The 25,208-nt window shown below is 38.6% G+C and overlaps 1 protein-coding gene across 3 annotated transcripts; it reads left to right on the top strand.

Moving 5' to 3' along the window:
* Positions 1 to 1,314: 1,314 nt before the first annotated feature.
* LOC149010149 (uncharacterized) lies at positions 1,315 to 25,163 on the top strand. Of its 3 annotated transcripts, XM_089160498.1 has the most exons (14): positions 1,315 to 1,806; positions 1,960 to 2,000; positions 7,802 to 7,894; positions 8,258 to 8,332; positions 10,734 to 10,783; positions 12,973 to 13,062; positions 13,501 to 13,557; positions 18,998 to 19,067; positions 19,533 to 19,634; positions 19,712 to 19,764; positions 22,157 to 22,304; positions 22,403 to 22,487; positions 23,757 to 23,885; positions 24,233 to 25,163. In XM_089160498.1, exons 1-14 carry the CDS (start codon positions 1,464 to 1,466, stop codon positions 24,412 to 24,414), a joined length of 1,518 nt encoding a protein of 505 aa, XP_089016624.1. In that variant the 5' UTR covers positions 1,315 to 1,463; the 3' UTR covers positions 24,415 to 25,163. The 3 variants fall into 3 exon arrangements, with proteins under 3 accessions (XP_089016624.1, XP_089016625.1, XP_089016626.1); XM_089160499.1 differs by lacking the exon at positions 7,802 to 7,894; XM_089160500.1 differs by lacking the exons at positions 12,973 to 13,062; positions 13,501 to 13,557.
* The last annotated feature ends 45 nt before the right edge of the window (positions 25,164 to 25,208 follow it).

Here is a 25,208-nt window from a genome sequence, read left to right as displayed (position 1 = left end):
CACATCATACAGTGATAGTTTGGACCAAAGGAAATGCCTTCAATTTCACCTTCACTTGAGGGGAGCTCAACTTTGTAGAGGGATTCAAATAAATGAAGTTTCTATCCCTCCCTAGAGGCTGAAGCAAATGTAACTAGAGTAGACCAAAATCCATACCATTCAAACAACCCTCCGATCGTGCTATTTGATTCATTAGTGGAAAATGGCCACTGGGCTTGTTTGATGAATTGACCACGCATTCAGTTCAATATACAAAGCATTGAAAGCATCCAAGTATATATTTATATCTATTTTAATGATAGTTTGGACTAAGGAAAATACCTCCAGTCTCACTAGGGGTGTCAATTTATAGCCTGAACCGTTAAAACCAAACCGCATTGACCTGTTATAGCCCGAACCGGCACAAACCGAACCTTAATAGGCCGTAATTGGGCTGAGGGTTGTGGAACCCGCACCAAACCGCAACCCGTTATAACCCGTTTTGTAATTTTACATTAAATAGTATTTGAATTATTATATTACCATTAGGTAGTTGGCATAGACAATTAAAAAAATTAAGCATGAATTCAAATATCAAATAGTCGTTTTACTACTTAATATATAGGTTCTTTATTTCTATAGAATGGGTGGGTTTTTTTTTAATGGAAATTGACCAATAACAAATTTACTTTCCATATAATTTTCGCTTTTATTGTAGGATGCTCAATTGTTTCTTATTGTTATTTTTCTTACACATCATAAACAATTATTCAACCCGAACTCAAACTGTACCAAACCAAAACCGTTATTTTGCTAATGGGCCGTGTTTGGGTTAGGTGTTTTTCAGCCTGAAAACGTTAGGCCCAGCCAGAAACCGCTCTAAATCGCACCATTGACACCCCTAAATTTCACATTCACTTGGGGGAGCCATATGTGAAAACAACAAAAATATATATCTAAATGATTAAAGGGTATTTTAATTATAATAGGTTGTATTAAATAACTTGAAGAGTATTTTGATCCATCTAAGTTTAAAATTTGAAAACACTTAACAATATTTAATGGTGTTAGTCTAGTTAAAACTCACACGTATTATATTGAATTAATGGAACCCAACATTAGTTTGTGGTCCGAAGACCCAAAGCGTATAAAACTTTAATTTTTATATTTATGGGAATTATAACTAAAGTTGTTACAATAGTAGGGTAAATGTAAAAAAACAAAAAAGTATATGTAATAAATTTTTTGTTTTGAACTATAATAATAATTTTTTTATGCCTCCTCATATTAGCCCAAAGCCTACTTGTGTCGTGGATTCATTGCCGCTTGCCCACCCACTCACCGCCAAAATCCTCCAAAGAAACTCTCCAAAGAGGAAGAGGAAGAGGAAGAGACAATAGTACGGTTGGATTGGAATAAAGAAATCTGCTACTATTCCAATTCAACCGTGAATTGTAGACCAAACGAAACCCAGAAAATAGAAAATGCCGTTTGGCAGATCATCTCAACCTTATCTTTCTTTGAAAAAGCTTGTCATTACTGTTTTCGTTTTTTCTTCCCTTCCCGCCACTCCCCCGAACACTGCAGAAATGGCGGTTTCTTTCCCTTCCATTCATATTGTTCCATTTCTAATGCAATCCAGAAAGCTTCCATCCACATACACATCACTTCCACAGAGTAATATCTCAAAAGCTAGTCTGTTCCGTTCGTCTCCTTTCAGATTATCTCAGTCAACAACAGTCAAATGCTTTTCTCGCAGACCGTCCACGGAAGAATATGAAAGGCTGTTTTCAAACCTAAACCAAGAAACCCTGAAGAGGGAACCTGGTAAGATTTTATAACTTCAGATCATTTGTAGTAAATTGTAACTCAGAACCTTTTAACTACTTTTACTTGTTTATTCTTGGATTTTCTTTCTTTTTTATTTCTAGAGGTTCTATACGAGAATTTATTTTTAGGGTATTGATTGATTGGTTCCAGGAAGCCTTTCCAGTGCAATTTTTCTGGTTGCTGGAACTACGGTGAGCGTTTTCCCTTGTATCTCTTTCCCTTTCTGTAATGAATTTTTTCAACAACAACTCAGCCGTAGCCCAACTAAACGGGGTTGGAGTCAATTATACTTGCTCTCCAACAGCTTTACTCAAGGTCATACTTGATCCAAGGCCCAACCTATGCATGTCATTCCTCACCATTTTTTTTTGTTTTTTTTGGTACAAAGGCTCTTTTATATATAAGGAAAATTGGGAATGGAGATATTACATATGCTTGAACCCATGACTTCTCCACTGAGAAGTCAGGTTTTTAACCATTCTACTAATCCTCCATTGGCCATTCCTCACCACTTCTACTAAGGTCATTTTGGTAATTAACCATGTATATTGAGCCACATTGCATCACATTTAGGCTCATACCTCTGCATGTTAGGATATGACAAGAATTGTGCTTTGCCAAATTCCAGGTCCAGAGAAAAAAAAAACATTATTTCAAAGGAAAGTCTGACCTCTTGTTTCTTGCTGCATTAGTTATTCAATCTTAATGACATTCTCTAAGAAATAATCCTAGACAGGTTGACATTTGTTATGTAGACTCGAGTTCCACTATGATATTGACATTAGAAAGGTGTTTTGTGGCTCTTCACTTGTTCTTGTTTTTCTAAGAATTAAATATAGATTTTGAGTTATTGCCGATTTTCTTTCTAAATATTAGTAGTAGAAATTTTGTAATATTGTTATCTTTCTAAATATTAGTAGTAGAAATTTTGAAAAACGGATGGAACTTTAATCTTCTAAGAAAACTAAGCTTCTCTGAAAAATGTAGATACAAGGGAAAAAGTCAAGTACATGGTAGGTTCCAACCCCCCCCCCCCCCCAAAAAAAAAAAAAAAAAAAACCCCCTAAAAACCCTCCTCCCTAGTGTAAATAATTCTGTGCAATTGCTTCCTATTCACTAAGGCAATGGCTGCTGACTATTAGTTACTATTTATTGAGATCCATTATGTATGAAAATATATGCTCATAACTCTTGTGGAAAGTTTCTTATTGGGCTAGTTTTTACTTTTTGGTAATTATACTTAGTTTGTTATTAGGTTTCCTACTAAGGGTCAATTCCTTGAATATGATAGTAAATGGGGCTTGACCACCGTATAATATTCTGAATCCTGTCTTGGCTTGGGGTACTCTCCCCATTTCTCCTACTGACATCTTTCTTGGTTCTATTCTTCTTCACTGGTTCTGTCTGCTGATCACGTACAAAATGACAGTTGACCTCAATATGTTTTTCCGCTCATGGAACACAAGATTATTGGAAATATGGATAGAAGCTTGGCTATCACAATACATATCCATGGGTTTATCTGCTGTAAAACTATTCCAAATCAAAAGGTTTCAGAAATGATAAATAGAAGAAGATAATCAGCAATTGGAAGAGTATGCTTCCATAATTTATGAAGTATGCAACCATAATTTATGAAATTGTTGACTTATATAATCAAACAGCAGAACTTGAGTTATCCACAATACCACAGAAGAATCAGGTAGGTAGCAGAACAATAATAAACAAATAATAGTATATTATGACAAAATAAAGGGAGCAGCAACAACCAGCAATAATACTCAAACTGCAGACCGAAGTAGTGTCATAAAGTTGTGAATGCCAGCCCCTGAAATCACATGGACAAGAGAGAACATCAGTCCCAGGCTAGAAGAGGCTTCAGAATGGCCTGAACTTTTGAATGTAGTGCCACCCCTCAAATCGCATGGAAAAGACAGGACATCAACTGCAGGCTGGAAAAGGCCTCAGAATGGCCTGAAATTTTGTGTGTTGAAGTTATCTATGAAACAATGCTGCAAATTTTCACCTTGACTTACCAGGCAGAAGTTAATACTTCTTGAGAAACCATACTTGAACAAGGATTCATCATTCATCAAGAACCAAAAGTAAACTAGATCTGATCATCAAGACAATGTGATGAAGTCCTCACATATGCAGCATATATTACTGTGGGCAGGGATGAAGAATAAAAGTACTAGTTGCTGTGAGGATTCTTTTACAGAGAACGTTGTACAAGGAAAAGGAGAAACTTCTCCCATGCTTAGAGAAAGTGAGAATATCAGCAATAAGAGAAGCTACATGTCTTCAACAATAGTCCATCCTGAGAATTAATTCTTTACTACCACAGAAAACCCTAATTTCTATTATTCCAGCAACTAGGGCTCAGAGAACCAATGCAACATTGTTTACGACAATCCACAAAGGAAAAACTCTAAAAAGACTCTACAAGTAAGATAGATACTGGATCTTTGTGCTCTGATACTAGGTTACAATGCCAAAACAATGCCAAAACCCTAATACTAGTCAGTACATGTGCAAGCCTTATAGAACAACGAGAACAAGAGAGGGAGAAGAAACTTGAGAAGGAAGTGTAAACTGTTAGGTTAAACAGCCCTACTGTCAGCAATATATCTCTATATAATGAAACAGAAAATGAAAACACAAGTACATCCTAGTTATAGTAACCTTGTTAAGATATGTACCACAATACGGGTATTATACAAAAATTCCTAAACTGGGTGTACCATTCTTAACAATCTCAACTTTCATCAATGGACATAATAATGGGGGACAGGATAGAGGAGGCAGAAAGATAAAGAAGATAAGGGGAAGAAGGGAAAAATTTGAGAAGAATTAGATTTGAAGAAGAAGAAGAACACTCATAAGAAGAAGAAGAGAAAGGAGAGTGAGAGGAGGGGGGGGGGGGGGGGAGGGCCTACAAACACCCAAAGCTCAAGCTTTACTTCATTTTTTTCCCTTCTATTCCAAAGTCTTTGTTTTATTGCAATGTAAGGGCCTATTTATAGCTTAGCTTGGCTAAAGCTTTACAAGAACTAGAAACTTAGACTAAAAATAGAAACTAATATCCTAGTAACTAGTGACAACAAAATCTTATAAATATAGAAAGTAACTGATATTAGAAACTAAAAGAAACTAAAGGCAATAAATCATATGGAAATGGAAATTAATTAATTTAGAAACTACCAAAATAAAAACTAAACTGAGGTTCTAAATCTCCCAAGAATAAAATCTTCATGGAAGCTCATCTTGGGCCTCACAAATCCTCTATGAAACATTCCCAATATATTAAATAATGGGTTGTGACATTGTTCACGTGAACAGTGTTATGGCCTTCTTTCTTCATGTTTTCTTCTATTGTTGTAGTCCTGGTTGCCTAGTCAAAATTGTGGAGCAAGAGGACCTTCTATTTTGACTAGTTTTCTAGTTTGAATTGGAGCCAATGCTGGTTTGACTTGGTCCTAGTTGGCTGTCTTGCATCAATGCTCCCTCTCTTAAAAGCTCATCCTTGAATTCTAGTGAAATAAGAACTAATGTTGTATGGAAAGTGCTTGTCTAAGAAGGAAGTATGCTGTTTTTTTCCCTTCCCCCAAAGAGTGCAGATTGAAAAGAGTTAAGGTTTGCAAGAGTGATATTAATCATAGTGGTAGTGTATACGTGGAGAACAGAATGGGGAGGAAGATAAAAAAAACTCAAAAAGAAGAAGAAATAGAGAAGAATAAGTAGAGAGAAGAAGAACTAGGGGGAAAGACAGATCATAAGAAGGAAATTAGCAAGAAGACAAATTGAGAGCAAGATCGAGATAGTGAAGAATCCAATAGACAGAGAGAGTTACCCAGGTTTGGGCTCTAATAACAAATTGATGGGGACAAGATAGAGGAGACAAATGGATAAAGAAGATGGAGGGAAGAAGGGAAAATATAAGAAGAATTAGATTTGAAGAAGGGGAAGAAGGAGAAGAACACTCATAAGAAGAAGAAGAGAAGAGGAGAGTGAGAGAGGGGGGCTTCCTATGCCCAAAGCTCAAGCTCCACTTCATTTTTTGTTGGGATAATTACTGTTGCCCCCTTGTACTCTAATTATATTACTACTTTATCCCCTGTACTTTTTAAAATTGCTAATCCAACCTTTAACTTTGTCTAAAATTACTAATGCCCCCCTACCGTTAACTCCGTTAGTTTACTGATGATGTGGCATCTATATATATTTTTAAAATATAAAAAATAACCTTGCAGTTATCTCTTTACTTATTTACTCTTTTGTCAAGTTATAATACTACCCTTAAATAACTATGGGAAAAAAATTAACTTTTCTTTTGTAAAAAGAAACCACCGAATAAAGGAAAGATTTGAATTTTCTTCTCTAAAAAGAAATCGCCGAATAAAGGAAATATGTGACTAAATAAAACTTAAAATAGAAACTAAAATATTAGGAAATATCAAATATAATTAAAAGTTGGAAATTGAAAATCACCTATTATATGATGATCATTATACATGTTACCAAATTTCCTATCAATTAGCATTTTATATGCTAATTTGTTTGTAAAACTTCCATCATTATGATTGTGGAAAATTTAAGTAGAACATGAGAGTTTCAACAACCATAAGTGTGTGATCCCACCAAAGTCAAAATTGATTCTAAAATATAAGATTTGAAGGATATAATTGATATTCAATATAGTTTCTATAAATGAGGGTAATGTCATATTTTTAACTTCTTAATTTTAATAAAGGGCAAAATAGACATTACATATTTGATGTTAACAGCCACTTAACACCGTTAAAAGTGAGGGGGGCAATAGTAATTTCATAAAGAAAGAGGTTTGATTAGTAATAAAACCAAAGTACAAGGGGGCAATAGTAATTATCCCTTTTTTTTCTATTCCAAAAGTCTTTGTTTTATTGCAATGTAAGGGTCTATTTATAGGTTGGCTAAAGCTTTACAAGAAATAGAAACTAGACTAAAATAGAAACTAATATCCTAGTAACTAATGACAATAGAATCTTATAAATATCGAAAGTAATTAAAATTAGAAACTACCAAAATAGAAACTGAAGGCAAAAGAATCATGGAAATAGAAACTAATTAAATTAGAAACTACCAAAATAGAAACTAAACTAAGGTTCTAAATCTCTAAAGAATACAATCTTCATGGAATCTCATCTTGGGCCCCACAAATCCTCTATGAAACGTTCCCAATATACCTAATAATGGGCTGTGACACTGTTCATGTAAACAGTGACGTGAACAGTGTTTTGGCCTTCTTTCTTCTTGTTTTCTTCCATTGTGGCAGTCCTGGTTGACTAATCAAAATTGTGGAACAAGGGGACCTTCTATTTTGATTTGTTGGCTGGTTTGAATCGACACCAATGCTGGTTTGAATTGTCCTAGCTAGCTGTCCTGCATCACATAATCTTTGCTAAGCGACTAACATGTGTGGAATGTTAAACATGTTTGCAAGTCGGGTGGTTTTTGCTAGATCACCTCTGGTAAAATCACATAAATCTGTGTAATATTATGTAAAATGGGAAAATTGAGGAAATCATGGGAAACATTTCTATACATTTTTGTGATAAATTTAAGGAATCAATATGAAAATGATTTACTTTTCAAAACCTTTGCACATGTAAAGCAGCATATTAGTCATAATGCTAACTGAATGATAAGAAAGTAAACCGCTGACTAAAATGTCTTACCAGTCATACAAACTGTACTGATTAGAGGCAGTTTCAATTTTTTGTTTTTACGGTTTTACCCTGCTAGAACCCGCAATGGTGGGAGCCTCCTACACTGGGTATGCCTTTTTGTTAGAATCAACTAAATTTAAAATTACTAAACTTGGTAATCTATGGTCATAGATAAGCAAGAAAAATAGAGAGCTGAATGTAAGGTGTGATGGTCTATGTGTTGTATAACATATTTATGCTTCTTCTTTTTTGCTTGCTTTGTCAAGTAACATTGAATTGTACAGATTGGAGCAGGTATCCTTGCTATCCCTACAGTGACACAAGAAGCTGGATATCTAGCGTCTGCAGTCACATGTGTTCTGTGTTGGATTTATATGGTAATAGACTTGGAGTGGTGACTAATCCACATTGCACCTTACCTTACAATATTTAGCTACTTACTTTTGTTGACATAGATGCATTTCTATGTGTAGTGGTTAGTTGAAAATGACACCAATGAGACAACTAATGCAACTGATTCAACTGTTGGTTATATTTGGGGACAGGGTTTCAATTTTCTTCAGCTTAAACATTTTAAGATTCTTTTTTTTTTCCTCAAAAATTGAAAGTGTTACTTGTGAATTTTGTTTAACTGGTAAGGCCTTACAGTTAGATTTGGTGTTCTTTCTTTGTGATCTCCTTCCCTACAAATGATCATTATATACTGCTCTGAGAATCCTTAGCCAACAAATTCCATGCAGGTTGTGACTGGATTGCTTATTGCTGAAGTGAATGTGAATACCATGTGTGAACTAGGTTCTGGTGGTGTTTCATTGGTAATTTCTTTATCATTTACTAATTCTGCAATCATGTTCCAGGCTAGTAAATATGTGATGCTCCCTGCATGTTAGAAAATAAATTCCTAAGGTTGGCATTGATTTAGTTTTCTAATGTTGGCTTTGATAAACATTTCAGTAATTATGAGGAAACTAAGAACATGAAAATTTGTTTCAGAGGTATATGCATTTTCCTCTCCAAGCATATATATCTAAAGATCATACACTAGCTATCTAGGTCCAAAGCCAAACTGGCACTAGGGGTGTCAATGGGCCAGGTTGGGTTAGGCCAGGCTAAGCTCAACCCTTCCCTAGGGGCCTAAACCCTAAACCCAGACTTACCCAATCCTACAAGGCTTAAGTACCTGCCACCCAAATCCTACACTGGGAAGGTTCTTCTAAGCCCGACCTGCCCTGATTTACCCTCATAGGGTTGGGTGTGATTGGGTTAGCCCTGATTTGCCCTAATTTTAACCCTGATTTTTACCCTAGTTGGTTTGAAATGCCTGCAAGATGTGGTCTACTGAAAACAAAACAACAAGCATACCCTACAATCCTAATTACTTTTTATCCAAGAACTATCTATTGATATATTAATTTCTGGGAAGAATCCTTGTTAAAGACAGTTTCTAAACTTCCCATCTTACACAGCCCAATTATTTGATTATGAGAATTTACCTTCCAGTCCATTATTATTTATTTTATAAAATCTGCTGACCTTCTATAAAATTATTGTGGTGTCATTGAAAGAAATCTGGGCGAAGGTCTCGTTTACGTGAACTATATTGTAGTATTACAACTTTGCATTGTTGATTGAGAATGTAAAGATATAAAGATTTGCCAATTATCTTCAGTGAAAGTTGAAGTCTTTGAGAGATTTGGAGAGACTTGGAGTTGAAGAGATTGATACGGCTATTAAATTGGAAATATGTTTAGGTCTTTAGGGTTAGTAGCAAACTTGGTTATACAGTTATTCAAACTCAATTTATATATAACTCTAATTTAATTGAATTAACACTAGGTCGGTAGTTATTTTGTAAACCAAATCTGCCCTTCAGGATGAAAAGTCAGGGCCAAGCTTGGGCCAGGCTCAGGTCATTGTTTGGGTCGGTTCAGGCCGACAGGGTTTTATTGACACCCCAAACTACCACTTTGGTTTCTATTTTTATTTCAACCCCCCCCCACCCCCAACCAAAAAAAAAAGAAAAAAAAAAAGAGTTCAAATATGTATAAACATGCTTAACGAGACACTACAAGAAGTTTCAGGGCAAACTTCCATCATTTTGCTACCAACATGGGCAGGCCAAGTTGACTTTGCGGATTTCAATGAATATATCAGTGACTGGTTGGATCCAAAATCGGTACCATGCTAATGTCACTGTTCATGGGTTCTCTTCACATTCCCATGAGAGGTTCTTGTTTCTTTTTCTTTCCCTAATATCTTCTGTTTTCAGTTCTAAATTCCACAAACCTCCTTCCTCCACCCTCAACGAGTTTCCCTTGAATTTGAGCCTTAGGAAATTTTAATTCCTTTGTTGTTCTACATCATTGTGCCTTTCTACTCCATTTAGGCAAGACAAATTAGTGAATATTGGTGGACCATTAAACTTGATGTGGAAAGAAGGGAAGCAGAAAAATGCCTGACCTGCATAAGTCGCATGCATGATATGCAAATGGCAACACTTGACTTCAGTTCCATTGGAAGTACGGATGCCAAATGGATCCTTCTACATAGGACTGAATTTTTATCCGTGAATTCAGAAGATGATCTCTGACTGCTGCATGGATTGTCTGAAATTCATAATAATCTATTCAATTTAGATGGAGTTGTTATAAGCCACCTCCCCACCAATTCTATTTTTTTGATGCATGCCTTTTTTATCAGTTTTTTGAGTTTTCTGTTGGCTGTAGGTTTTGTAAGAGATGCTTAAAATTTCTTAGCAGTTGATTGGGGTCTACTTGTTACTGGTATTTTGGTCTAGCTGTTTTCGTTTTATATTATCTCCTTTTTTTTCTTTTCTTCCCTACTCCTGTCCTAAAAAAAAGAGTATGCGTGTATTGTGGTTCGTTACAGCAGTAAGGATTTCAGCCTCATTACAAGTTGCTTCTCAATACCTATGACTCACTTCATTGTGAAATAGAAAGTGAATGACTAAAGTTAAAAGGGGCTTGGGATAAGTGGATGACTAGTACATGGTTAGTTTTAGATCCCGGACATGTGGAAATTATTTTATGCTTTATAGTCAGTCCTGCTATTTTTTCCAAAGTTGATGCCTAAAAAGTTCTTAATTTACAGTCATGATGCATGAATAATCTTTTGATGGCAAACGTCTTAGTACTTGCAATATTGGTCTCTGCTGGCTGATACAGCTTTAACTGATGTGCTTGTGGATAATTTCAGGTGTCAATGGCCATGAGGACTCTTGGCAAAGTTGGAGTTCAGATTGCATGGTTGGTTTATTTATATTGCTAAACTTTAGGATTTCTATGATTCTGTCTGATGGTGATTGATTCATACATATGTTTTCTGCTGTAAATCTAAGAATAAAAATAAAAATAAAAAGGAATCTATGCCTCAACATTTATTATTATTTTTCTTTTACAGAAACTATACCCATTCTGTGGTCAATGTTTTGATTAACTCCCCCCTTGACCTGTTGCTGAATGCTTTTACCATTTAAGTGGTTAGACTAAACTTAAGGTTATGTTAGATGTGCTAAATCCTAAAGACAAGGATTCGACAGGGTTGGCTAAACTGAGTTGTAAAGTTGTTGAGATATTTAAGCTTTAAATGATGAGTGTAAAGCTGGTTCTCAAGAAAATGAATCTTGTAAAACTGATGTTCCTCGAATTTCCCTCTTACTTTTCTTGTGAAAAAGTAACAAACCTCACAAATCTGGATAAAATATAGTGATAGTTGGGACTTGGGAGCCATCTTTAATGCAAAATGATATGATATGATTATGCTAGTAATGGCCTTGGGAGAAAAGAAACATATATAAGCAATGAATATTGTATAAACATATTCAGTAAAAACAAAGCAATAAACTTTTATCATGTTTTACTCGAGAGTGCCAACAAAGCATGCTATTGCCTTGGACCCATGAAGAGCCTAGGTGCCGGGGCAACACCTTAACAACATTAGTAGCATAGACCATCATTTTGTTGCTGTCAACCATAGCAGGTTAGCAGGCACAATCTTTGCTATGTTCTCCTGAACTATGACCTCTGTGATTTGGTTCTCAAACTCGGATTGGATCAGTTCGGCTGAGACTGATCCTCCTGTTCAGACAAGATAAAAAGGTTAGATATTGGATACTTCACAAAATACAGGGCCCAAAATGTCATAGTTGGCCCAACTTTGGGTGGTCCCGAACTTTGGGGAAAAACATCACCTCTGCCATGACTTTCAGTATTAATGACTAAGGAAAAGCTTCTTTTTTTTTTTTTTTTTTTTTTGGGGGGGGGGGGGAGTGAGGTAATTTAGTTTTATCAAGGGGAGAATAATCTATGGAAACTATCAGCAACACCCCTAAATATTACTGCCACCCCAAAAACAATTTAAAGATTTCAGTCAGACCCCCTATCAACATGTTTTTTTCTTAAAAAACAAATATACCCTCCAATGATGTGAAGTATCTATTATACCTATTAATAAAAAGAACCAATCAATCGAACACGAAATCAACTTGCAGAGAGATTGATCAATTACTGTAATATTACTTTTTTAGAGTTAACGCTATTTACATTTGTATTTCGTTCTTGGTTCAAGGGATTGGTTTTTAATTAAAAGAGCCTAGTAAATGCTTGCACTAACTTAATTCTAAGGAATTGTTTTGTGTATCAACACAGATTTGTAGAATTCTCCTGTATCACATGAGGTACGAGTTGAAAATCCCTTTCACTACTTAACTTCATATAATAAACTGAACTGCCATATTATAGGAAGGAAATAACTAAGATAATACCAGAGAAAGAACAGCACATGTTCCCAGTTCTAAAACCAGCCATGGATTCCTTGTTCTTGATTGTATGAATAACAATTGAGTTGCACATGGAACAACAACAATAGCAGCAATGACCATTGCTGTATTATCCAGAAGTGATACCCTGTTACTAATCAGTGGCAATATTTGTCTGATATCATGCTACAATCAGAGACAATATCCAACAGAAACCAGTTAACAGTACCAAGAGAGTAGGATCCACAGGAGAGAGAAGAAAGAAAGGAGAAGAAAATAGATTGATAAGGTTCATGTTTACCCTCCTCAACCTCTTAGCTATGCATTTACAAGATACGAAGATTATATAATCACAAGAAAACCTCTGGTTAATTAGACATGGGCCTTGCATAAACTCTATTACCAACATATTCCTGCAATAAGATACTGCATACTTGTCAACTATATTGAGTTTTAGCTCCCATATTCATATTAATGCATGTTCGTAAATGATTTTTATGATTCTCCAAGAAAAGGTTTCCTCTTTCCAATTAATGAATTATCTCAATAAAGTCAGGCAGTTCCTGGATTTTAATTTGATATTTATTTTTTTGTTCTCTTTTATTTTCTCGCATGATTTTGCAGAAGCATATGGGTTTTATGTGATTGTCTTTTTTTTCTTTTCTTTTTCTGTCGCAGTTGGTCATACCTTTTCATACATTATGCACTCCTCGTTGCTTATGTGGCTAGATCTTCAGATATTTTGTCAAATTTCCTCGGCATTCCTTTGTATGAACCAGGACTGCTTCCTCTTGTTTTCAATTATTTCATAATTAACCAGGACTCCTGTTATTAAAGCCCCTTCTAGCTGGTTATGTGATCTGTTCTCTAGATATTCTGTAAAATTTCTTATGATCCATCATATGAACTACATTCCCTTGAAAAGGTCCATTTATGAACTATTTGTGGATTAAGGGATAACAGCTTCAGTGTGGACACCCACTTTGGCTGGATCTATCATCTGGGACAATGACTGGACTAAACCACATCCAAGGGTCAGCAGTCAGCTTAATACTGAACGGCTCGGTTGGCTTAATGGAGCCTTAATGGCTGGGATGTGCTGGCCGTATTTTTTTCTTGGTCACATCATTTAGTTTGAAAGAGAGTATGCTGGAAATGTTTACACTTTTTTTAAGGTTTTTCTTATGGGAAATGCTTTTCTTGCAGATGGGAAAGTGCCACCTTGTTTTCTTTAATTTTTGGAGGTATATGCTACTTCGGAAGGTCAGTTCCATGTCCTTTCTTCTGAAAATCTCTTTCCAATGAGTGGCCGATTGAAGCACCTATTCGTTATAGAAGGATAATTCAAATTCGACTGAAAACTTGGAAACTTTTTTTTTGGGATGAATAAGTAATTAAATTACTAAAAGTCAAAAAGAACACATACAAATGGAAACAAGGGGGTGGGGGCAGTCCCAGTCAAGAAGGGGACAAGAAAGAAGCTGAGAGACTCCAAGAACTAACAATCAACCTATTTCTTGGAGAGTCTACAATAGGGGGTGGGGGAGAGAATGAAGTCTCGAAGAAACATCAAAGTAGATGTCATTCCAAATCAAATCTCTAGAGCAGGATTTGGAAGTCCATCTTCGCATGTTACGCTCCCACCAAAGATGGTGAATAGTGGCGGCAAAGACAAGCTTACCCACAAGGTCACAAATAGAGGTACCGGCAAAATTTCTCAGGATCCAATTCCAATCTCGAGCAAAGCCCAAAGAACGGCGCGATCTGGGCCAAATGGATGCAAGGGCTAGGGACCAAAAAGAGCGGAAAATAGGGCAATAGAAAAAGAGATGGTCATTATCCTCTAAACTATTCCAACAGTTGGTACAGTTTGGGGGCGGGGATGTGGCGGCTAATGAGAAAAGCTTGGGTAGGCAAGGCAAGGTTAAGGGCTCTCCAAAGAGTAAGGGCATGGCGAGGGATGTGGCCATTAAACCAAACAAGGGGGATCAAGGTATAGGGGGAGACGGAGTTCTCAGGAGGTTTCAAGCCGAGGTAGTAGAAAAGGAGGTAGGGTAGGGGTGAAGCCAAGAAATGTGGTTGTTGGTATGGGGGAAAAGGGGGGGGGGGAGGGAGCTCCAAACCTGTGTGAGACAAGGGTGGGGGGAGGGGGACCAAAAGCCAAAGGAAATGAACGTGGAAAGGGGGGGGTGGATTTTGGGATACGGGTGTTATAAATGGTTCTAGGGCCAAGAAGAGTGTACATGATACCCACCGGATGCCAAGGGTCAAGCCCAAAGGAAGTGGAGACACTAGTAGAGACAATGACAGAAATGGCAGGGAGAACACAATCACGGAGAAGCAGGAGCTTCCTCCAAATCTAGGAGGGGTTGGAGGGGGGGTAATACAATCCAAATCGAGTCATTCTTGAGGAGGTAGGAATAGACCCAGGAAACCCAAATGGAATCATGTTTGAAAGTGATCTTCCAAATGAGTTTCATGAGACAAGCCATATTCATATCACAAATACGGTGAATTCCAAGACCACTCTCAGATTTGGGAAGGCAAACGGACTTTCAGCTAATAGGATGGAGGAAGTGCGGAGACTCCAGGCCTTTCCAGAGGAAATCACAGAAAATGGATTCCAGAGAGTGTATGATAGATTTAGGAAGGGAAAAGATACCACACCAGTAGAGATAGGAGGATTGGAGGACAGAACGGATGATCATCATTCTCCCTAGCAAACGAAAGCAGCTTGCTCTTCCAGAGTTGGAGTTTTTTCCGGATATTATCAAGCATGGGGAGCAATGGTGGCGAGTGAGCCTTCCGGGGATAAGGGGGAGACCGAGATAGGTCACAGGGAAGGAGCCTGGGCTGAACCCAGAGAACAAAAGGAGGGAGGCTTTAGAAGAATCAGAGATACTAGAGAGAAAAATGGTGGATTTCTCAAAGTTGACTTTAAGACCCGAGAGGGATTCGAATTGGGAGAGGATAGAGAGGATAGAAGAGATGGAGGAGTGGTCAACCTTAGAGAAAATCATGAGATCATCAGCAAAGGCGAGGTGGGTGAGCTTGAGGGAGCGACACTTGGGAATGGGAGAAATGAGCATCTGATCGGTTTTGGATTGAATGAGGCAGGAAAGCACTTCCAGCACTAAGGTGAAGAGGTAAGGGGATAGGGGGCATCCTTGACGAATGCCGACTCGCTAGGAGAAAAATCCAGCTGGGGAGCCATTGGTGATGACAGAGAAGTGAGGAGTGGAGATACAAGTCTCAACCCAGTGGACAAAGGAGGGGGGAAATCCATCGCCGAAAGGACTTCACTGATAAAATCATATCGAATAGACTCAAAGGCTTTATGAAGATCAACCTTCATAAGAGCAGCAGGGGAATGGTCAGCCCTATCAAAACCACGGATAATCTCAGCATAGAGGAGGATATTGTCAGAGATGCTCCGACCGACAATGAAGCTCGATTGGTTGGGGCTAACTAGAGAGGGGATAACCAATTTAAGACGATTGGCTAGGACTTTGGAGATGAATTTATAGATGAGATTACAGAGCAAAATGGGATGAAAATTAGAGAGAGAGGAGGCACCAGGTTTTTTGGGGATAAGACAAAGAAAAGTATTATTGATGGTGGAGAGCTGGGAAGGGTTAAGGAAGAAGCTGCGAATAGCGTGAATGAGGTCAGGCTCAATGAAATCCCAAGTGGCCAGGAAGAATCCCATCCTGAAGCCATCAGGACCAGGGGCCTTGTTGGCTTTGTGGGAACGAATGGCAGTGTGGATCTCATTAGGAGAAGGAATAGAGTAGAGAGACAGGAGAAGGGAGGGATCGATGAATTTATTAAGAAATGAGGGAAGGAGGGACGGGCGAGGGGGAGAGAGGGGGAGAAAGGAGATTCGAGAAATAGGAGACGATTCCTCCTTGATACTGGGGGGGTCTGAGATCCAGACACCACCACTAGTAAGGAGGCAAGGAAGGGAATTGAAGTTGTGACGAGCTTTAAGAGAGTGGTGGAAGAAAGCGGTATTGGTGTCTCCAAGGTTAAGCCACTTGACCTGTGAGTTTTATGGAGAAAACTTTCTTCAAGGGTGACCAGGGAAGAGAGGAGCAAGGAGAGGGATTTCTCCTCCTCCACCAAGGACAAACAAAAGGGGTCAATCTGAAGTTGGGAGTGGACTCTAGCGAGGTCAACCTGACACTCGGAGACCCTAGAGGAAATATTACCAAAGGTAGCTGAGTTTCAAGAACGGAGGGCAATTTTAGTGTTTCAGAGTTTTCGAGCAAAACCCACGAGAGGGAGAGAGTGACAGTGGACGGGCTGGGACCAGGTAGTCATGACTGTGGGAAGGAAGGGTTAAAACCCACATATCGAAGAATTTGAAAGGCATAGGACCGAAGGAAGGATGGTCAAGGAGCTTGAGATGGCAGGGGGAGTGATCGGAAAGAAGGGGAGGACCATAATGGGCATAGCAGCGGGGAAGAGGGTGAACCAAGATTGGTTGACAAGAAATCTATCAAGCTTAGAGGCGATGCGGGCGGATCCAGTTCTACGGTTATCCCAGGTGTATCAATGGCCGGACCAACAAAGATCGAAAACACCCGCATCATTAATCCAGGAAGTGAAAATGTCGAGAGCCACAGGGTCAGGGGGTTACCTCCTATACGGTTGTTTGAGAATCGGACAATATTGAAATCACCCCCAATACCCCAAGGCTGGCCCGACAAGGAGGAGGATAGCTAGGAGATCATCCCAAAGAGGAGCCCTATCCAACGAGCGATTAAAGCCATAGACAATTGAGAGATAGAAGGAGGGGGATGAGGCAGAGGATAAGTGAAAGTGTAAGAGTTGGGGAGTGGAGAAGAGCAAAGTGGGCTGAAATTTTGCAGGGTCCCAAAGGACCCAAATTCAACCATTAGGGGAATGAGAAGAGTTGGAAATAAGAGACCGAGAAGGGGCTATGGAGTTGGCAATCCAACGGGTATTGTCACAGTGAACATGGGTTTCTAACAAAGAAACAAAAGAAGCCTTAGACTCACGGATGGACAACTTTAGTTCAACTTGTTTTGCAAGTGAGTTAAGGCCTCTAACATTCCATATGATAATATCAGTCATTTAAACAACAATAGGGGAGGGCAGAAACCAAGCAACAAGGGGATGGGGATCCATCAAGACTATTAAGCATGCATAAATGGCCATCCAAACTACAATGTGGGGAGGTCTCACACAGGGACGAGCCAATGGGGGAGGGGGATTCGAACATGTCGGGGTGAATTGTGGAACCAGAACCAGGGGTTGAGGGAGCAGGGGTGAAGGTAGGTTCGGTGAGGGAAGGGGGAATTGCAATTTGAGGCTCAGGGGATATGGCCAAGGAGATAGGCGAATGGAGAGGTTGGATGATGGGTGGGCTGGGTTTAGAGGGGTAAGAAGAGATGATGGGTTTAAGCTGGTTTAAACCAAGGTGAGGTTTCGGTGGGCTTAGAGGTTCAGTTCTGGGAGTGAGGCGAGCAGTGGAGGTAAATGGGCTGGGCTTTAAATGAGTTTTTGAGTTGGAATAGTTCAGAGGGAAAAAAGGGTGATTGGCCAAGGGCCTTGGGAAATAGGCCCATGAGCCCAAGAAGGGTTAATGGATGAGGATGGAAGAGACGATGTAGTGTCGGTTAGTGAAGGGGTTGAAAAAGAAGGTTTTGGAGATTGGGAAATATAGTGGGAAAGTGGAGAGGGTTCAGAGGAGGCTGAAGGTGAAAGAGGGTTTATCGAATGGGAAGGTTGCAGAGGTTCAGAGATCGCGACAGTAGCAGGGCTTGCACGAGAAGGGAAACATACCTGGGAAGAGATGGCCGGACGGACCAGGGAGCTCGATGACCTAGCAGGGAGCTTGAGGATGCCAGCACCATCAGAAACTTCAATGCCAATGGTTGGAGCAGACACAGCAGTAACAGAAACCAGCGGCAGGCAGTCAGGCACAGCAGGAGCAGTCATAGCATCAGTCGAACCAGCAGCAACAGTCGGAGGAGCAGCAGAGGTATGGCGACCCTGTTTTTTCTTCTGCCTTCTGTAAGTCTTGCCGGCGGGGGAAGAAACAGGTGGAGGAGGGTCAACGGCAGCCAGAACTGATAAGAGATCCAACCGATCAATCAGATTTCTGGGGATTTCCGAAGTTGGAGGAAGCATCAGCTCAACAATAGGCTGTGGTGCCAGAAGAGCATCACGCAAAGGAGCATCCTGCGACATCAGGGAGAACAACCGATGGTGAGGAGACAGAGCAGCATTGGAAGGGCTACCCATCGTCGCCAAAGGGGTTGGAAGCGGAGGAACAGCCGACGAGGAAGCAGCAAGACCAGCAGAGCACTTGTGAACATCGTGACCGATGACAGGCAGCCGGAGCACCAAGTAGGAACCCAATCGTAGACAATAATCTGGTTGAAATGAATACCCGAGTTGTCGACGATGGAAATGCAGGGAGGCAGAGGCTTGGAAGCCGACACCTCAACACAAATACGAGCATAGGACAACCTTTATGAAGGAAATGGAAAAACTTGATGCGTTTCTGTATTTAAACCAATGTTATCATCTTTCAAATCAGCACTTATCATAATTTTATGATTGATTTACTCGAAATGCAGATCAAATAATCTATTTAGATTCTGGATTCATTACTTTTAGTTGTGTGAACTAGCCTGATAAAAATCGACTTGGACCTTTGGTTTTATTGCAGCCAGCAGTTTATTGGTGCTGTTAACGGGATTCTATTATCTGGAATTGTTATTTCTTTTACAGCTCTTGCGGTAATTCTTTCTTTAATCAAAGCACCTTATGTTTTTGGATTTCTTTTTCTTAGGTAAATGTACTCGATCGCAAGCTTCCATGGCATTCCTAATATTTACTGCTTCTGTGGACATCTTTATGTTTTGGGATTCTTCAATTTAGTATGTTGTGATCGACCAAGTGTTTTTTGTCAATCTCTTTTCTAATGTTGTTCGATATAGGAAAATTCTGATTTTCTGCAAATAAGATAACTTCTATATATACTGGTGTATCAGTAATTCTGCTGTGCTTGGATTAATGAACTTGGGATGAGCTTTTCCTTCCCTTTTTTTTTTCAGTTCAGATTTGTTATTTCTGAATAAATTGGAGTAATGGGAAACAGCAATCATGAAATTCACTTTTCTGTGTTAGCTTTTCAAAATCAGTACTTCTTAACCTTCTCCCAGCCTTGGGTGACACAATATTCTGAGGGTCTAAATTTTTAGGTAGTTGCTAGCGGAGACTTGAAATGGGATGCTCTTCTCCATGCCAATTTTGAAGCTGTTCCATTAAGTATTCCCATAATTGCCCTCTCATTTGTTTACCAGGTAATAATATCAACCTTCCACAACTAGTTCAAAATTGGATATTGGTCAACAGCTTTTTTCCCATCTTTCTGCTGCAGAATGTTGTACCAGTTCTTTGTACCGATCTTGAGGGGGACTTGTCAAAAGTAAGGTGACAAATTTCATCATCATATCTTTCTCTTTTTCATGCACTTTGAATTGAGTTACTAGATGAGTTCCTTCTATTGACACTGGCATTTCAACCTGTGAGAAAACCGGACTTTCCTATTCTTCAGCAAAGTAGTCACTGCACCAATGACAGAAGTTGATGGGCCATATCTGACATGGGTTGCAGTTGCATTTCAAGGATATCTCAAAACATAAATCTGGAAGAATATAACCAATGGTTGTTTTCATATTATTATATAAGCATTAGGCATTCAATGTAATCTTTTGTTTGTCTTTATTCTATCACTTTCCTCTGTAGGATTCCTCAAAATTTTTGAGATAATGAATAAACTTTTTCTGCAGCAGGTTCTTTTTCTTTTTGTTTCCCCCTTTTTGATCTGTATGGAAACATAACAAAAGCGTGAATGTGAAATTTCCTTTTCCCTCTTCTTTTATTATACTTCAATGATACTCTAAAGCTCGGAAGTGGATAAACTTGTGTAGCTATCTACAGAGTGTAATGTATATGCTATCTTGTTGTAATATAAATCTGTAAAAATGGTACATGGTATACTACTCTAACATTGCATGCTAACGAAGCACGTAGATATGGTAACATACTAACATGTATGATACTCCATGCACCAGTAAGGAGGAGTGATTTGATTCAAATTGATGGGTCGAAGAGCTATTTGCAGACATAAAATGACCAGAGGAGAAGTTCTGATTTGGCAACTAGAGAAGAGAAATGTTTCAAGCAGTATGAATAAAGATATTTTTGATTGTGCAGTGAACAAATTTTAAGAACTGTGGAGGCCAAGGTAGTGAATTCTCAATTAGAATTATGTTAGATCAAGGATCAGCTTTTAGCCCTTTTTCTTAGCGCTTATAATGGGTGATTTAACTAGAGTAATTTGAGATGAGTACCCTTGGTGTATGCTTTTTGCCGATGGTATTGTTTTAGTAGTTGAGACAGAAAAAGTTGTTAAAACAAGTAGAACAAAGAGGGAGTATATGGTGCATTACTTTAGTTACACGATGATAGACGATAAGGTGATAAAAATTGATGCATGATGACAGGGAGGTTCAGCAAAGTGATTATTTTAGGTATCTATTTTCAATCATTAAGGTGGGGGATGAAATATAGGATCATACTTTTCAAAGAACAATAGTAAGATGGACAAAGTGGATGGATGCATCTGGAGTGTTGTGTAGGATCAGCATATCCCATGAAACTTGTAAGGAAATTTTCATATGACAGTCATTTGACTGGCTATGGCATATGGAGTGGAATGTTGGGCAGTTGAGAAGCATCATATTGATACAAAGACGACAGTATTGAGATGGGCAATGGCAAAACTAGGAAAGATAAAGTATCTAATGTTCATATTAGAGCTGATACAGTAGCTATGATAGATGAGAAATGATGAGAAAGTTGTTAGAGGTCGTATGGCCGTATGTTCAATGGAGGCCTTTATGTGCTCCAGTATAGAACAATGATTTGATTCAAGGAAATAAAGAGCTGGGAACAGACCTAGAATGACCTTAGGAGAAGTAAAGAGACAAGACATGCAACGCTCAGGCCTTGTATCAAATATAACCATGGATAGAGCTGACAGGAGGGCAAGGATCCATGTAGCTGGATTGGGCTGAGATTTTGTTTGTATGTTGATATGCTTTTGTGTGTTATTTTACTGGCAGGTGCCACTGTATTGAGGTGATTCGTATTCTGTTCTACTGATAATATCTATGCAAAGTGGCTCCCTCTTATGCAGTTCCTACTGATACTATTTTGTAAAAAATAATAATATTCTGTTCTACTGATAATATCTATGCAAAGTGGCTTTCACTTATGCAGTTCCTACTGATACTATTTTGTAAAAAATGATACTATTCTGTTCTACTGATAATATCTATGCAAAGTGGCACCCTCTTATGCAGTTCCAACTGATACTATTTTGTACAAAATGATAACCTGTAAAAACACAAAGGTTCCATTGCACCATGCATGTTCCTGTTCCCCATCTCATATGAGCCTATCAAAATGACACCCCTAATTTTTGCATCAGAACCCATTCCCTTTGTCATGCAGCCTTGCATGAAAACCTTCTCCAGGGTAGTATTTATCTTCATTTAAACGACAAGCACAGCATTGCCCTTGGCTTTTACAAAAATAATGGCATCAACCTGTGTTTCTATATTTTTAGTTGCAGTACTAATTCATTTCATTGGCTGGGAAGATATTCCTTTTATTACTTTAATGCACAAATAGGTAAAACTTTTATCAGGTTTATGTAACTTATCTCCTCTTATTATTATTTAGTTCCCAATATTCTTTTGTAATATTATGTTTGGAGTTTAGAGCTTCATGGATGTCTGATCCTTGACATCTACAGGACTGCTATTGTCCTAGGCACAGCTGTGCCTCTTCTTCTGTTTCTTGTCTGGGATGCTGTTACACTTGGAACCATTCCTACTCTTGAAGGTAGTGAGAAGATTTTGGACCCTCTGCAACAACTACGGTCTAGCAGTGGAGTTGTTGGAGTAAGTGGTTTACCATTCTCTTGAATCCTGTGAGCTGTAAGTTTAAAGCCTAAATAGGAGTAAAAAGTGCTAATTTCTCTGTTAAAAATTATATGCAGCCAATAATTGAGGTTTTCTCATTGCTTGCAATTGCATCCTCATACATTGGATTTACCCTGGGTCTTTCTGACTTCCTTGCTGACTGTGAGTTCATCACTCTTCATTCTATTACACAAAATGTGTTTTCTTGTTGGCAAGCTCTTTACCTCAGTCAGTCTCATTTTGATTTCTCATTTTAATGAGGGGAAAACATTTGTGAAGTGTCTTGGTAGTGTTACTATGTGTGACCATCCAACTTGTATGGCCCAAAAATGAAAATCGCTTTTCCATGTTAGATAGAGAACTTTCAGGATTGGCTGCAATCAGACTCTGATGGACAAGCTGTAGCTGATCTTCAATCCCTTCTGCACCTAAGATCATGGTTCAAGAACTTGAACTCAAGGGCAATCTCACACTTTCCGGAGAGATGTGGTTCTTTTTCCCTGAAAATCTCGAACCATCATCTTGAGGGGTATTAGGTGTCGTTTGGGGCTGAAACTTGCTATCCAGCCTATTTCAGGCCTTCTCAACACAACTACTGATCTTAGATTCATGAAGAGGAAAAAGAAAGAAGAAAGAAAAAAAATAGTGTAAATGAGAGTTGCATTTCGGACCCCAAGTTGAAAGGCCTCTATGCTAAAGTAAATCCTTGAATTGCCCTTTTGTACACATAATATACTCATACAAAACATTATTGATGTTCAAACAAGTCTATAGATATAATAGTAGTTCAAATTACAAAGTTCATAGTTCAAACTATAATCCAAAGGGTAAAGGTACAACTTGAGAGTCGAGATGCTGTGTGCAACTCCACCTTCACCAGCACCTGCTCCACCTGCTGTGTTGACCAAGAATCCAGGGAAATATCCTATTAAATTGGAAAATATGAGCTAGTAGCAAGCTTTCGAGAACCTGAGCGAAACTTATGTTTTGGCAAGATCGAGATGAGATGATTGAATTTGGGATTTTTTTATAATAAGGCTTGGTTTGAGTTGAGCCAAGAGATCTCGGTTCGACTGAGATCATGACGAAGATATTCTATTATGTTGTATCGCCTGCATTTCATCTCACTGAAGCTGAATTGTAAAATATCTCACGAGATCTCGTCAGTTCTTGTACTATGCATAAGAACCAGCCAACTGATATAGGAATGAAAACTTTGATCCTTCCAGAGCACTGATTTATTTATAAGATTCTGTAGGGGTTTTAGTTATTTATTAATTTTAATTTTTGGTAGAAAATTTTTGTAGGTTTTCATCAACACAGAAAGGTGAATAAGTTCGCTACTGCATGTTTGTTGTTTTTCATTTATTTTTGGTCCATAAAAGAAGGGTTATGCACTTGAATTCACCTTTTAATTTTACATTGATTCAGTGCTGAGATTTCCCGGTGACCAGAGCAAGCCTCTTCAGTACCTATTGACTTTACTTCCACCATTAATCTTGTCATTGCTTTACCCGGAGATATTTTTCAAGGCTTTGGATTTTGCTGGAACGTATGGAGGTATAATTTAGTTCCATTTGTCATCGCTTTTAAGCAATGTAGACTTGCCATCTATAGGGATTTTAGATTTTCAGTGACACGGGCCTGCAATAGACATACTGAATAATGTGTCCCAGGTAACTCTGTTTGTCTGTTCCATGCATCTTTATCACCTTAAATTAGTTTCTGTTCTGTCACAATAGTGGTAAATCAAATAGAATGTTCTTCCTAATCACTAGGTGACTGCATAGTTTATTTGAAGCATGCCCACATGAATCTTACAAGGAACGAAGTGATTTTAGTGAGGTAGAGCTGTTTATTTTTCTCAGTTTTGATGTGATAATGGGATTTATTTATGTTTTCTGTAGTGTTGGTGTTATTTGGAATTCTTCCAGCTGCCATGGCATGGTCAGATAGGTACTCAGAATCATCACCATCGCCAGAACTACCCACAGTGGTCCCTGGAGGAAGGTTCACCCTCTCTGTTGTGATATTGGGCGCGGGATGTGTCATCGTTTCAGATATTCTGGAGAGTTTTGGGCACCAGTAGATTTGAAACTGAGAAAGGATGTTGTGGTGGATTAGAAGAGCTTCAAAAGTATGCCAGTACGACAAGAAGAAGCCTTATCTCAACTAGAAGTAATTCTTTCACCAGGGTAAACAATGATGAGAGAGTTAGCCACAATAAAAAATAAGGATTCTGTAAATCATGACAGGACTTTGTTGGTATCTACAGTGAAAGTCTAAAATATCCTACTAGAATGCCATATAAATGCGTTGTTCAGTGATGATAGTTGGGAATGTCTACCTCCCCTTATTCTTTGCTATTTGCTGTGAAACTCATGGATGCATTTCTTATTTCTCTGGTTGCCAGCCCATCTGTTTTTGTTGTACTTGTTCGAATGAAGATTCTGAAGCCATGTACAGAGCCTCTGAATGTAGAGATGTGGTCTGCGCAGTACAGAGGATACCTTGTTCTGATTTTCACTAGATCCGATACACAACTTTCTATGGTCTTGGGGATGCAGATGGAATTCCAGTAGTTTAAGGTGATCCAGGTAATCCCTCTGTAGCCAGCAGACTTCGCTGCCAATAGATGACTTAGAACAATAGGATGGCAGTCATTACTGATCCGATTAGCTCTGACCTTAACCAAGCTTAAGAGAGAACAAGACCATTATTGAGCTCAAGGTAGCACCAAATGTCATCCAAATGGCTGGAAGCACCTGCTTATTGGGATTAACGGATCAGCCGGATGGCTTGCATAGAAGGAATGGTAAATCTGTAGGGTATTGCACTTCCATCATGAAGAATAAGACTAGAAGGAATTGCCAACAGAATGCA

This window comes from Hakea prostrata, chromosome 7 (assembly GCF_041222555.1).
Source record: "Hakea prostrata isolate BN-2017 chromosome 7, UWA_Hpros_2, whole genome shotgun sequence".
Lineage (NCBI taxonomy): Eukaryota > Viridiplantae > Streptophyta > Magnoliopsida > Proteales > Proteaceae > Hakea > Hakea prostrata.
Note: the sequence above shows the minus strand (reverse complement) of the source record. Positions and strands in the feature narration are given on the sequence as shown.

Bases quoted from the DNA above. Each gene is read 5' to 3' on its own strand.
- LOC149010149 (XM_089160498.1), top strand. From the start codon at position 1,464: ATGCCGTTTGGCAGATCATCTCAACCTTATCTTTCTTTGAAAAAGCTT. The intron at 13,558-18,997 runs GTCAGTTCCATG...GTTTTATTGCAG, and splicing joins GGTATATGCTACTTCGGAAG to CCAGCAGTTTATTGGTGCTG. The intron at 23,886-24,232 runs GTATAATTTAGT...TGTTTTCTGTAG, and splicing joins TTTTGCTGGAACGTATGGAG to TGTTGGTGTTATTTGGAATT.